This window comes from Puccinia triticina, chromosome 3A, assembly GCF_026914185.1.
Source record: "Puccinia triticina chromosome 3A, complete sequence".
NCBI lineage: Eukaryota > Fungi > Basidiomycota > Pucciniomycetes > Pucciniales > Pucciniaceae > Puccinia > Puccinia triticina.
Genome location: NC_070560.1, coordinates 7,200,742 through 7,215,974, shown reverse-complemented (window position 1 = coordinate 7,215,974; position 15,233 = coordinate 7,200,742). Strand labels below are relative to the sequence as shown.

Here is a 15,233-nt window from a genome sequence, read left to right as displayed (position 1 = left end):
AGCATGGCTGTGGCACTGCAGGTCGGGACGGCATGAGTGCATCCAAGATTTTTTGCAAAGGTTGGAGAAGGTTAGTGAAGCGGAAAAATGGAGAAGCATTGACAGGGAAAAGGAATGTGGGGCAAAGGAACAGCAGATGTGACGTACAAGTCTGAGTCAGGTTGTGCCACGGTGGTTTGTTAGTGCACAGCAATGATAGGGTGGTGTGGCGGTGGGTTGCAGATAGCGACGGTGGATATGTACAATGTCGTGGCAAAGGTAACGGTGAATTTGATTCAGCGCAAGTTGAGAGAACGGCGGCGGCGAGTCTAGCAACACAGCAAAGGACAAAATGCTTAAAAGAGAGGCAGCGTTCCAGATTATCAATTTCCCAGGGCAATTGGAGACGCTGCACTTCCAGCTATCCATCGCCCTCAACCCCTCCGCTGTTGCACATGCGCAGTCTGAGGGGCAAAGAGTGGGCCCCCCATGGGTCTGTAGCCTTAGCTGCTGGCCGGGGGCCGTCATGTCCATCCCTTTTGACCCGCGGGCTGGGGGGTGAGCCTGAGTACACAGCTCTGCTGTTGTTGGGGGGCTAGGTCAAGATTTTATTTTTTGAATCATTATTTTATGGAGATTAGTGCGGTCATTTTTTGGAAGTTTTACATAAGGGGAAACCCTTGATTTTTTTTTCTCTCTTTTGTTATTTTATAGGGGGAACGCTTGATCTTGTTTTTTACAATTCAGATAAAACTGTGTCTTTAATAAACTTGGATAACGCGTCAGCCAAACAGGGCCTTAGATTTTTATGTAGTTTCACACCAGTCCATTTGGTGTCTAATCCAATATCACCTCTTGTTGAGGTTTCTTTCTCTGTTTCATCTTTTTCTCCTTTGTTCTCTCTGCTTCCAACCTTCACTTCTCTGTCACACTCTGTGACATCTCATGTAGTGTAGTCTAGTCACCTGGGCAGCAGACGTGGAAGGTCTTTTCCTCATCCTTCCACGAACTCACCCGCTACGCTGTTCTGCTGCTCCAGGTGAGTTTTCTTCTTTTTCTCTTTTCTCTCATGTTTCTCTTTGTTTGTTTTCTCTTTGTCATTGCAATGGATCATCCTTCCATGAACTCACCCGCTACGCTGTTCTGCTGCTCCAGTTGATTCATCTCATCACCTCTGTTGTAAGTTATATTGGCTTGTGAGGGAGTGTTATGGCCTGGTGTTATACCTCTCTGGGGGAGAGTTGATGCCTGCTACAATCGTGTAGTTGGGTGGTACCTTTTCTTTCTTCCCCGGGGTTTTTACAGTTATGCCATTTGACTGGCTTGTTCAAATTGGATCCTGCGTTGTTCTCATTGGCAGTAGTAAAGTTGTCCTGAGGAATCTCTTTTAGGGGTGTTGATAAACACACACCCCTCTCCAGGGGGCACACCCACACCCACACCCTTTGAAAAGGGCGTACGGGGCCTTTTGTGGCGGGACTATGGCTTTATAGTTTATTATATATTTCTCATCACTTTACTCCATATTGACATACTATTTACTTACACTTATTTGCATAGTTCTAGTATTTTACTTCACATAGTTTCTCACCAACCCAATTAATCATACTTGTAAATACTATAAACACCATACCTCTATGGCCATATGATTTTCCCCTTGGGGGAGTTTTCCTATTTTGTACACTATTATGACCTCTGCGCTCTACAGGGCCCCACACCCTATTTTAGCCCTCAGTGTGGGACCCGAAGGGCGTGCATGCCCCTGCATGGGTGTGAAAGGGTGCGCAAGGGGCGTGTGAGGGTGTGCAAAGCCTTGCATGGGCGTGCACCTGCACGCCCATGCACACCCATGTCTATGTACATTATGTACATAGAACAGCCCCTCACAGCTGAAGAGGGCCGGGAGGGGCGAGATCTCTGCCCCTTCTTCCCTCCTTCCCCTTTGAACAGCAGGGAGTAGGGGCCTGGGGGGGGGGGGGGGGGCAGGACAAGGGGAGGGGCTGTTCTATGTACATAACTAGAGGCCAAGGCGGCTCTGCCGCTGCAGACCCAAAATCCAGAGATTTTTCAGCTTAAAATTTTGGCAAAGCTGGATAGATCCTTGAATTTCAATTTCACACTCTCAGACGTCATGGTAACATGCTTCATCTGGATTATGAACTTACTTATTTATTTGCTTTTTAAGATTGAGAGCTCTGTCTGGAATCACAAATTTGAAAATACACAGCTCAGCCTCCAGGATTGTTAACATCAAATTTGGTATTTTCAATAACTGATTGAAAAATATTTTCCCCTCTTGAAACAAGCCCTGAAATTTATAATTTATCATGTGAGAGGGGTAAATCTGGTATCTGTGCAAAATCAAGTAACATAATATACAGCTGTTATGTTTACATGAAATTTCCCGCTTTAAATCATGTGTTCTTGATGTTAATTCAGTTTTTTAAAAAGAAGCATTGATGATAAGTTTGAGTTTGAGCAATGACATGGCGTGTGCTCCACATTTCAATAGATGCACTTGATATGAATATGAATACTCACCAACTCACCATATATTCTATCAATGATTCTGACTTTCTTCATGCTACTACTAAATTCCATCCCATTACTCAGTTCAGGGAGATATTCAATAATATATCTATTGATGGTAAGACAAGAACATGTGTTATCTATTTGAGATCAAGCTAAATCAGCACTATAAATAACGGCAAATATTTCTTTATGTAGCAGATCAGACAGTGCTTAACGCCAATCCCGTAGACTTTGCAATCAACAACAGACTGCACATGTTTCCAATTGGCGTGTTGCTGAATAAACCGGCAAAAAAACACAGGCCACAAGAATGCAATCAGTTTCAAAAAAAAAACATATGGGTATCCATACAATGTGAGGAAGGAGATAGACCTCATTAAGATTGTTGACACTCAGCAGACCAAGCTTAGTGGCCCCAACGCCACCAAGCTCACAGAGGAATCAGGTGAGGCCTTGGGGTTGAGGAAGCCCAAGTGGGTGGCGGCGAGCCTGATCGAGGGGGAAAAGAAGTAGTAGTGGGCCAGGTGTCGGCCCAGGTCTATTTGTAGCTGGACAGAGGCGGGGACAGAGATTGCCGTCCATTTTGCATAGCAGGCTGTGTGCACACCCATTTGTTTGTTTTAGTCTGCCGTTCCAAGACGCACATGTGGATGCAGAGCCCAATTTCTTGGTCAATATGTCCAAGATCTGTCTGAGACTGTTGGAGCGGCCAACAAGGTACTGGGAGATGATATTGAGGTGTGCCACGACGGCTTGACAAGTTCGCGTAGGCTGAGGCTTGTCCTCCTCAGTCTATTGGGGGCCGTCCTGCTGCTTCTGATCAAACGAGCTTGGCAGAAATTCACGAGGATGTTGGAGGGCGAGCAGCGCTTAGTCCAAGAAGCTGAAAAGCTGGTCAATGGCGAGACTGAGGCCATAGGCCACGAGCCCGTCCACCCGGATCTCGAATAGCCGCTCTTCCGTGCCTGCCCAGCTCAGGAAATCACTCTGGTCAACGCCCCCCCGATAGCGCTTGCTCGGCAAACGCCTCAACCATCTCTTGCACCGTGTTTGAAAACTCCAGCAGTCCAAAATGATTGCCCAGACTCTGCTCGACGCCGCCGTTATCTTCTCCCAGCTCTGCAGACGGCATCATCCACAACACCTTAGTCATGCCTTCATCAATTTTGGCAAGGTGGTGAGGCACGCGCTGAAGCAGAGGGACAAAGATGTGCTTGGCAATGTGGGGGCTCAAAGGGCAGGAAAATTTTGAGATCATGAGTGCTTGGCGGTCCACAGTGTTGGGTGTGGTCGTGGTCGAGGGAGTGAAGTGCTCTGAGTGTGGGCTTCTGGGTCTTTTCTTCTCTTTCTAAGTGGTGAAAAAGCAAATTGGAGGTTCCTGACAGTGGCTGCTAGGGGAGGCTATTCACACTGGTGAGATGTGGTGTGCTGCAGAAGTGGTTATAGGAGGGTCTGGGTGACGTGGATGGAAACTGTCATGGTGGCTGGGCCAATCAACTTTAAAGCAATGACGGTTGCAAGGGCCGCGGGGTGGGTTGTGTAAGGTGAGGCCAAATAGGAGGGAGGCAAGCGTGTATGTACATGCGTCTTGCGTTAGAATTCTGCGTGACTGGCGCGCTTGTTGTGGATTTGTTTATTGTTACCAGGCTGTGGCGTCGTGATTGCACAATCAATGCCAAACAGGAAGCTTCTTAACATGTTTTCTGGCGATGGTTGTCCTCATGGTGCTGACAATGAGAAGAACCAGTCCATATTTTGATCCAAGGGTCTCATTGCGAATGCCAAGGGTGAAAACGCGGCCGCGGAAGCGAGACATGGAAGAGCATTGTGTATAAAAGGGAGGGCTTGATGAACATCAATACCCCCAGGGCGTCCTCTGCCGCTGCACTTCTAGCGGACGGTTCGTCCTTGCCCCTCCGCTTTTGCACGTGTGCAGTCTGAGGGGCTGAAGAGTGGGCCCCCAATGGGTCTGCAGCCTTAGCTGCGGGCCGGGGGCCTTCACGTCCATCACTTTTGACCCGTGCGCTTGAAGCGGGCTGGGTGGTGAGCCTGGGGGCACAGCTTTGCTGATGTTGGAAGGCTGGTAGAGATTTTCTTGTCAATAAACTCAGATTTTTCTTATGTAAAATTCCCCTTTTTTTGTATCCTGGTTTTTGTAGTGGGAAAACCCCACCTGTTTTTTTTTTTTTTTTGAACTTTGGTTGATGGGGAAACCCATGATGTTTTTTTTCTCATTTTGTATAATTGTAAGGGGGAACCCTTGATCTTATTTTTTTTTAATTCTGGAAAAACTGTGTCTTTAATAAACTTGGATTTACATAGTGCATTATGTAAGTAGGGGCATGAACGCCCTTGCACGCCCTTTGGGTCCCACACCAAGGGATAAAATAGGGAGTGGGGCGGGCATGTGGCCCCACACGCCCTTTTTCAAGGGCTTTGGCGTGGGCATCCCCCCGGGAGAGGGGTGTGCATTGTGGGACTTCTACACAAGGCGTGATCTGAGCTTGGAAGGGAATAATAGCAAAACTAAGGAAGCTTAGGCTAAAGGTGTTTCAAGGGCTGCCTTCCTATAATAAACTCTGGAAAAATTTGACACTAAGAATTTTAGTGTGGCGCAATCTACTGAATTATTCTATTATCTAGCTTTTTCAGAACCTAAGAACCAGGTTTTGTGCGCATAAAGAGATGTTATGAATGACGTGATTGGGTTTGTTGTCAAGGGCAACTTATAATTATCAATTTCTAAATTTATGATCTAATTCTTAACTATGATGATCTAACTATAATAAAGTGATGAATGCGGAAGTAATCTCTTAATATTACTATTTAGTGCAAGCATGGGGGAAAAAGGTAACAGGAAGGGGCAAGGAAGGCCTCCTTTTATAGATGAAAACTTGTCTGAGGGTGGTTTTAGTGATTTGCAATAATGTATGTAGTGTGAAATAAATTATCATAGTGTGAAAAAGAAATTAATGTGGTTTGAAAAGAGATTAATGTGTTGTGAAATGAAATGGCTACATTGGGAAAGAAAATCACATCTAAGATGAGATTTACCAACATGTGAAATGTAAATCACTGTGGGGAATTTTGTGTGAAAACAAAACAGACAGAAGTGGCTGTGCGTATAATATGAGCTTGAATATACGTGTGAAACTAATACTTTACTGTGCTAATTTGTGGTGTTATTGAATTCTGCTGAGTGAACTATCACAGGTTTTCTGGGTGATAAAAAGACGTGAAATCTGAGGAAAAAGATTTAATGTAAAATATCCAACTATCTTAAATCCACAAAATCACAGACATAAAGATCTAAGTTTTGGCATGTTTTTTACTCAATTTACTTCACACAAACCTAGCCCACAACACACCACACACGTTGAAAATCCCCAAAGGCCAAAAGGCCCTATGGATTGACCCTCCAGCTGTGCCGCAGCAACGAGCAAAAAAGGGCCGGTTGGTAAATTTGTCCAGGAAGGGCCTGATCAAGCAATCAGGCGCTCCCAGGGAGGGGGTAGGACGAAACCGGAGCCCCTGGGTCTTTCTCCTCTTCGAACCCCTCCCTTTAAATACCACTTTCCTCCTTTTCATACCGCACACAACGCTTCATCAGCTGCAACCAACACATCAATGGTCGACATTGCCACGGCCGCCCTCACCAAACACCAATTCATCGCAACCAGCCCCGCAACCCCACACTTGGTGCCCGTCTTCCTGCCACGCCCCTGCTCATCTCAAACTGAGTTGATTTTTTTTCCGCATCCAGGCCGCCCCAACTGAATACCACCGTTGTACCCTCCTGCCTCGACAGCGCCCAACCTACGCCCCCGTCACCTGTTGCCCTCTCCGTTGTGTTACACACGTCCCCCACGTGCAAAAGGCTTGTTGAGACCCCTGACAGTAACCAGTGGCAGTCGGGACTTAACCAGATGTTCATATTGTCGCCTAGCAGCTCGCTTAACAGCACAATGACCAGCCCCCCAGGCCCGCAATATCATCACAACAACCAATCCCGCCAGAATAAAAACACCTCAGCGACATTACGGTACTTGCCCTCAGTCAACTTCCCAAATTTACCAACCCAGCCAGAGGAGTAACAGCCCCGATCACCATTCATACTCACCCTCTCTTCACGTCGAGCTTCAACCGCAAACCGCTTACCCGCACGGACCTCTCATCATTTTTGCCTCGCCGCTCCGGCTCTCAATGCTCTCATGACTCGGACATTAAAATCTTGCACTCCATGCACCCCCTTCTAATCTTCCACTTTCCTTTACCCACATCACCCACACCGCTCACTCACAAGCTCAAGTATACCTTCCACATACCCACCCCGCACCCCTGCTTCGCGCGTCCAGAACGACCGGCTTCCAATACTTTCAATACGCCACTTCATCCCACCCCACCACAGTTACCACCCTCCATCCACTCCGCACAATGTCAATTAACCGCACCGCTAACCACCCCGTTAGCATGACTGGCTTATTTGAGCCTCTTGGCGAGGTTAGCTTTTCTACCCTCCTTACTCCGGTCACTCGCTGACTCTTCACTTCAGTCCATTCCCGAAGTTGTCAGGGCCAACCAGTATGGCAACATTGTCACCCCGAGTTATCTCGAGTGCGCCGGCGCACTCAATTCGAAGAAAGAAGACTTCGAAATCAAACTGACCACCAACACCGCCTTGAACAACGTCCTCGACCCCACGTTAATATATTACCTCACTGGGAAGTTCATCGCGTTGAATGACGGCTCAACGCCGAAACTGACGTATGTTCAGGAGATGGCTGCTCCTGTGATGCCAATCCTCGACAACAGCCTCAATTTCACCAACAGAGCCGCCGTCAACTCGCTTGGCATGGTTACTTCTCGCCAGGAGGTTGTCACCGCCAGTGGTGATGGGACTGCGAACTTGGAAGTCATTGTCGCACACAGTGACTGGGATGCCCAAGTAAGCTTCAACATTCAGTTACAAAGACCGGACAGTTTGAATCTTAAGCCTTCTTCCAATCTAGGATCGAGCCCACAAACACTTTTCTATCAAATACATTGTTCCAGGCTCAAAGCTGCAGGTCAAAACTTTCAATCTCTTCATCGTTGGCCGCGAGGTCAAAATAGCCGGCCGCTTGGTAGATTTCGAGATGGACACAAATCAGGCAGTCGTTGTGGTACGTCCTATATCTACAAATTTCAGGCCAAGCTGACCCCATCTGCTCAGGTTTCCCACGTCGCAGTGACCTCTGGACATCAAATTGGCATGCCCTCAGCCCTTCCCTCATCGAGTGGGACCACTCCGCAGGCAAGCAAGTCGGTTCGTTCCCCGTAAGTCCCTCTACACACTTCACACACCTCGCTCCGCCATATAAATGCTAAGCAGCGACATGGCAGGTGTAAGGGTCCAATGGACCCTCACTGATGAGATGGATGAAAAGGCACAGAGATCGGCTGGTAGGCCGTCTAAGGATGTCTAGGTCCAAACTGTCGGGGGATTGATTGCAGAGGCTAGCCGGGAGAGAGGAGAGACTCTCTCTATTAGTCTAAATACACCAACAGGCGACGAGAAGGAAAAGAGAAGAGAAGAATGAAAACAATGCTTACCTAGCCGGGAGAGAGGAGAGACTCTCTGCCGGACTAGGGAAGCAGCAGCTCAGGCTAAGTATACGATGCGCGGGGGGTTACGTTATCCCATGACTCTTCGTGTGGAGCCCCGATGTCGAGGGGGGGCTTCACAGTCTCCCCCCCTATATAGAGAGCAAAAGAGGGGGAGGAATGGCTATTGTAAAATGGTGGATGGTGACGGGAAGACAGAAGGAAAGAAGGAGACCGAGGACGATGAATTTGGGTGAAAGCAGTCGGATGATAAGGAAACCGGGGGCATAAGGGGTGACGACGGAAGGGGCGGTCAGACAGGGTACGAGAAACGTGGCGGGGAATTTTCGTCGGCTGGGCTGGTGGCCTGCGTGAATGAGGTCGACTAGAATGAGTAATGTGTGTCTCCGTTGGAAGTTCTAGCTCTGAGTTGGACGAAAACGGTTGGACTGGGGTTGGGAGAATCGGGCACAACAGGTAAGTCGGAACTGATGAGTGTAACGCGAGGCAGCGTAGGTCAGGCGTCTGGACTGGCGGTGGAAACGCTGATGACGTCGGTCGGTGGATCTTCAATTGTGGGCGAGCTGTGGGGGTAAGGACGCGTAAGCGTCGCCCAGCATGGAATTCATGAAGCACTTGGTCGGGGGAACGGACAGGATGTGGAATGGGGGGAGCATTGGAAATGGGCACATACTCCGTGGTCCCGTCATCGTCCACGGGGAACCACCTATCGAGGACTGACTCCACTCGCTCATCAACCGCGTGTACGTCAATGAGGTCGGAGGTGTCAGTGGGTTCTTCTGGGAGTGAGTACGAAGCGTCGTCCGATTTTGGGGCAAGTTCAGCCTCTCTTTCGATTTCATCGAGCGGTTGATCGCCATACGCTAAAGTCGTTGCTTCAAGTTGGCCTTCGATAGCCGAGATCAACGACACCTGAGAGTGTTCAAACGGTGGGGCTTCGTCCATGCCTGCTACTCCTGCCGGTTTGCCTGTGGGTCTGCCTGCAGGTCCGGTTTGTTTCTGAGTCGGACTTGACCAAGCCCGTGGGGCCACGTAATTCGGTGGTTTCGGCGGGATCTGGAAAGTCGGTGGGATGTAGGGCCTTGATCTGTCTGGTGGACCGGGACAAGCTCCAGCAGGGTTTCCGCAATGCTTTTTACAGAAATGGCATTTCCCTACCGAATCGAGGTAAGAATGCATCTTCCAGAGGTACAACTCGGGCTCGAGACGATTGGAGCCGAGTGGGGTCGCGTTGGCGCCGGTGGCGACAGAACGGTAGGAGGATTGGCGATTCTTAGCAAAGTCGGCGTAGAATCCATTAACGCGGTTCTCAAAGGTGCCATACTTGAACGGCTTCTGAGCGAGTAATTGGAAGTCGCGCACTTTGCTCTGAAGCGCTTGAGGTAGTCCTAAGACGACGAATTCAGCAAGGTCGAGGTCATCAAATACATCTTTCTCGAAGTTGACGAGGGACTGGAGAGTGCGGGCTCGGCTGCTGTACTGGATGAACGATTCGGCATTGGACATCTCGAGGCGAACTATCGATCGTCGGAGGTCTGCTCGCCAGTCTTCTGGGAGACAGAATTCAAAAAGTCGATCACGGAACTCCTCCCATGACTTCCCGGCGAACTTTGGACTTTCGACCCGGTAGAACGCGGTCAAGTTAGTGTCAGCAATCAGGGAGCCGATGATGAGACGCTTGTTGTCCGCATGAGTAACCGCCTTTGTCAAAAAGAAGATGGTGACGGCTTGGATCCACGTCAGAAAGACTTCGGCGTCTTGGAGAGGTCCGTTAAATTTGGGCCCGTCGGATGTTCGGAACTTTGTCAAGTCCACTCGATCAGACTGTGGAGCCAGGGACACTTCTTGTTTGATTCCGCCAGCTAACGCAGCTTTCTCAAGGGCTTTGATGCGTTCTCGATCGATCTTGCGCTGTTCAGCAAAACGATCCGCATCGGCTTTCCGTTGTTCTGCATCAATTCGGTGTTGTTCCTCGGCTTGTTGCTGTGCCGCCTGGAATTGGACCGCCGTGTTCTTTTGGATGGTGAGGACTGCCTTGAGGCAGTCGCTTAAGGAAAGCTCCTGCTCTGCGTCTTCCGGCTGGTAACCGGTCGAACTGGAAGTCGGGTTCATGCTTTGCTTGGTTGAGGGAGCAGGGAAGTTGGGGTCGTAGTTTGGGTGGTCAGACGATAGCGTTTGGGCGATCGCGGCGTTGTTTGATGCTGCGAGGGCGTCCAGGCGAGCCCGTCGACGGGCGGTACAGAGAATTTCTTCGGGGTCGGAGATCGGAAGCAGAGGGCCCGTGTTGGTGTTTCTTGTGGTCATGAACCGTGCTCGGCTCGGGGAGTGACGTGGTGTGAAGATGAGGGAAAAAGGAAGGAGGTCGATTGGATGAAAAAAAAGTGGAGTTTGGTGTGAACAATCACACCGATACGAGGTCGATACGGGGTCGATACGGGCAGCGGATCGAGAGCAGAAGGCGAGGGCAGAGGCCGATGTTTCTGAGGGCTTAGACGAGCGAGGACGAGGTCAGAAGGCGAGCGAGAACGAGGTCAGAAGGCAATGACAAGGTCAATAGTTTTGACCAAGACGGGGAGTGATTGGTTCGTTTGGATCAAGAAAAAAAAAGTGTAAGGGTCCAATGGACCCTCACTGATGAGATGGATGAAAAGGCACAGAGATCGGCTGGTAGGCCGTCTAAGGATGTCTAGGTCCAAACTGTCGGGGGATTGATTGCAGAGGCTAGCCGGGAGAGAGGAGAGACTCTCTCTATTAGTCTAAATACACCAACAGGCGACGAGAAGGAAAAGAGAAGAGAAGAATGAAAACAATGCTTACCTAGCCGGGAGAGAGGAGAGACTCTCTGCCGGACTAGGGAAGCAGCAGCTCAGGCTAAGTATACGATGCGCGGGGGGTTACGTTATCCCATGACTCTTCGTGTGGAGCCCCGATGTCGAGGGGGGCTTCACAGCAGGACTAAATTTTCGCCCAAGAAGTCAACTATTCCCGACCACCCAAACGTAGGCTCGTCAAAGTCCGGTCACTCAGCCGCCCCCGCATCCGCCTCCAAATCGTTTAAAGGCAAAGGCAAAGCCGTGGATCCCTCCCCCAATCCATCTGACAATGGTCAGACTGCTTCTGACGAAGAATTTGACGAGGAGAGCGAGGAAGAGGTGGTGCCCAAACGCCGAGGCCGCCCGCGCAAGGACATCCTCAAGGACGCCGCAAAACGCATGAAACGCGCTTGATTCACACCGTCGTACATTCGGATCCATCCCAGTTATTAGCCTTTGTCTTCCACCTAAATGCAAAACTACGCTCCTTCTATTTGCATCCCTAATTATTCCCTTCCATTTCCGTTCTCTTCAGCACTTCGGCTCTATCTCTCCTCTACCTCCAATTGTAATTAGCCTTTCTGTTGAACTTCGCTCTACTTTGGTGGAAAGTGTGAATAAAACTGTGTTCACGACACCGCTGGACTCAACCCGCAATTGTGGCCATGCGAGACCGCTTGAGATAAAGGCAACCCATCACCGCAGAGTTGTGTTCCGCAATGTTACTCACAACATACACGTTAAGATTATGAATATCCCCGAATATTAGTCAAATGTTTCTGCACAGGTGTGCATCAGATCAAAAACACGGTTGCGCGCCATTGGCCAGGCCAATGAAACATACATTCCTCCCGAAACACCAGTGAATATCAGTTACATTGTGACTTAATGGTTACACATTTTGCGATACTGTCAATTCGCGCTCCATATGGGAGAGCCCGCTGGCTGTGCTTGATGTACATCGCGGCGAAACACACAATCTGAGTAGCCTTGCTGGGAAGAACCCCGTCTTTGGCGAGTCGCAGGTGTGGCTCTGGTTCGAGTCCTGGTTGGTCCATTGGCACTGGTGTCCTGAGGTTGCATGTGATAGAAGGATTCTTTTCGCGACTTCCTCAAGACATCGCCTAGGGCGCTGACCCACTGTGCAAGTCTGAACTTCCCCTCTTTCTAGCTCTCAATTGAGTGTTGCAGAGGCGTTTTGCTCAAGCTCAAACAAACCGCTGCCGCTTTTGCTCCGGGATCTCAGCACACGACCCACACCTCTTTTGCTTGATCAACGACATCAATTGTAGGAATTACCCGCATCAACTGTTCCACCATTCCACTTTCTCGTCGACTGGTCCCTTGATCTCGCATCAACCGTCAGCATTACATCAAGTCGACAGTTCCTCCTCATCACTTTCGCGATGGTGCGCGGTATTATCAACACGCCTGGAAAGGTTGTCACAACACCCGACTCAAATACGGAGCGTCGAATTCGGTCCTCTATTGACTTCAGCGTGCCACATCGTCTCGGTCCGTGTAATGTCCAGTGCACCAACTGTCGAGCACTGCATTTCTACGAAGAGGCCGCCGTCGCCGATGCTTCAAAATCGAAGATCAGCTTTTCAACTTGCTGCCAAAAGAACAAAGTAACACTTCCTTCATTCGCCCCATCCGCTCCAAAATTCCCCCCGGAACTAAAGGAACTGTTTGATGGGACAAGTCCAGGTAAGGACCAATACACCATTGTTGACTTGATACTAACCTCACACTTCAGATTCAGGCAATTTTGTCGAACTCATCCGCATGTACAACAACGCGGTATCCTTCACATTGTTGGGCGCTAATATCGACACTTCAGTCCAGGGACCGTTTGGAATAAATGTCTTCCGCATGTCTGGCGGGCTGGTTCATTTGATCTCCAGTATTGAACCCCTCGACAACAACAATCCTGGCTTCTCGCAAATTTTCGTGGTGGGCAACCGTGGAACTGACGAAGCACAGCTTTGGATTGACAAAGCGCAAGGGAGGGGAGGTAATGAGGGCCGCGCAGGTCGAATGAAACTCTCCACAGTCCAGAAGCTCATGACATTCCTCTACAACCACAACCCCTATGCGATTGTATACATGACTGCTCGTGATGTCCTGCAGCGAACTGGTGCACTCACTTTCAAATTGCAGGGTGTTCCACGGCCAGGATGCGATCCGAAACGTTACAACCAACCAACAGCTGACGAAGTCGCCATAATAGTCAGGGGGGCCGGCGATATAATTGAGGAGAGGCAGATCCTGCTTCACCGCGCCGATGGCCAGTTGCAATCAATTTCGGATACTCATTCTGCATATTTCCCGCTTCGCTATCCACTTTTCTTCCCGTTCGGTGAGCAACAATGGGATGATATGTACTTGGCGGTGACTTCTCGTGGTAAGCAATCACATGAAATTCCATCATGACTTAACTGACATGTCCGCAGTTAAAGGGCGGGTAGTCGGGCCATTGGAATGGTTTGCATTTCTCCTGTTTGAACGCCCCGACCATTTCTCTGCCATCCTTGCCGGCCGGGCACTCTTACAAGAATTGGTCTGTGATATGTACATCTGTGTTGAACGATCACGCACGACTTTTATTGTCTCGAACCAAAACAAACTCAAAGCCGATAAGTACAACGCACTAATCAGAGGACTTGAGAATGGAACCGTTGTTGTGGGAAGGAAGATCATCTTGCCTTCAACTTTCATCGGGAGCCCTCGAGGGATGTCAGAATTGTACCATGACGCAATGGCCATTGTTCGAATCTACGGTCCACCATCTCTGTTCATAACAATGACGGCGAATCCACAATGGCCCGAGATCACTTCTCTCCTCCCTGCCGGCGAAACAGCGGTTGATCACCCAACAATTGTCTCCAGAGTTTTTTATCTGAAGATGAAAGTGTTGATGTTTCAGTTGGTCAAAATGGGGCGTCTTGGCAAGGTGATTGCATTTATCTCGGTGATCGAATTTCAGAAAAGAGGGCTGCCCCACCTCCATCTCATGCTCACCCTCAACCCGGACGACCGGCCAACTACACCCGAAGACGTTGACCGGCTTGTCTCGGCAGAAATACCTGATGAATTCTACGAACCACGCCTCCACGAACTTGTTAGCCAGTTCATGCTCCACGGGCCATGCCTCGGCCGATCGTGTTGGTCTGGGGAATACTGCAAAGCCGTTTACTCCTCGCACTGTCATCGTCGACGGGGCTTACCCTGCGTATTTGAGGCGCGACGATGGAGTCACAATCACAAAGCACACAACGGCCTTCACAAACGCAAACGTAGTGCCGTACAATAAATTCCTTACACTAATGTTCGAATGTCATATTAACATCGAGATTCCGGTCAATACCACGGCAATTAAGTACCTGTACAAGTACATAACGAAAGGCCACGACCGAACGTATATGGCGGCGGACGTGGCGAATGAGGTTCAAGCTTACATTGATGCACGGTACATAAGCCCCCCTGAAGGTTAGTCTGTCACCCGAGCTTTCCTCGTGTCTTACATACCGTATGCATCTGATTTTATTTTCAGCCTGTTGGAGATTGTTCAAATTCCCACTTTCCGATCGGTCACCTGCTGTCACACGACTTGCAATACACGACGCCGGTGAGCAATTGGTGTTTTTTGACTCGACTGAAGGTGCAGAGGGTCAAATAAAGTCGGGGCGTGCTTCACAATCGAACTTGATTGGATTCTTCAAACTCAACCAAAAGAATACCGTCGGCGCCGAAGGCAGAGAGGCCAGATCACTCCTATATGAGGAGATTCCGTGTTTTTTCTGGTGGGATAAGGGGAAAAAGGCTTGGTTCCCCCGCAAAACAAAATCCGACGCGGTTGGCAGGATGTACGCCGTATCATTCCTTGCCGGTGAGAAATTTTACTTGCGGGTTCTCCTACTGCACCGGAAAGGTGTTCGATCGCACAAAGAACTCCGCACTGTCGACGGACGGCGTGCGAACACTTACCAAATTGCATGTAACTGGCTCGGACTGCTCGTGGATGATTACCTGTACGACCGAACACTCTCGGGAGCTGCCGCCGCCCAAACAGGCTATCAACTAGCTGAAATGTACGCGATGATGTGCGTTCATTCGCCACCGTCGGATCCAAAAAAATTGTTCAAAAGGCACTTTGAATCGTTTACAGATGACACTCCGCGGATTGATATGAGCGACCGCAGGAGCCGTGCTCTGCGACCCGAGGAAAGGCGGGTGCTTGCTCTTTTTCGCTTAGAGGAGATCCTCGAGGAAATGGGAAGCAGTCTCATTTCCTGCGGGATT

At 49.5% G+C, this 15,233-nt stretch overlaps 1 protein-coding gene across 1 annotated transcript; it reads left to right on the top strand.

Moving 5' to 3' along the window:
- Positions 1-6,476: 6,476 nt before the first annotated feature.
- On the top strand, positions 6,477-6,726 carry PtA15_3A784 (uncharacterized protein; the record flags this gene model as incomplete). The annotated part of the gene is made up of 2 exons (XM_053167786.1): positions 6,477-6,566; positions 6,649-6,726. The coding sequence occupies 2 exons, from the start codon at positions 6,477-6,479 to the stop codon at positions 6,724-6,726; spliced, it is 168 nt and encodes a 55-aa protein (XP_053018969.1).
- Between the last annotated feature and the right edge of the window lie 8,507 nt (positions 6,727-15,233).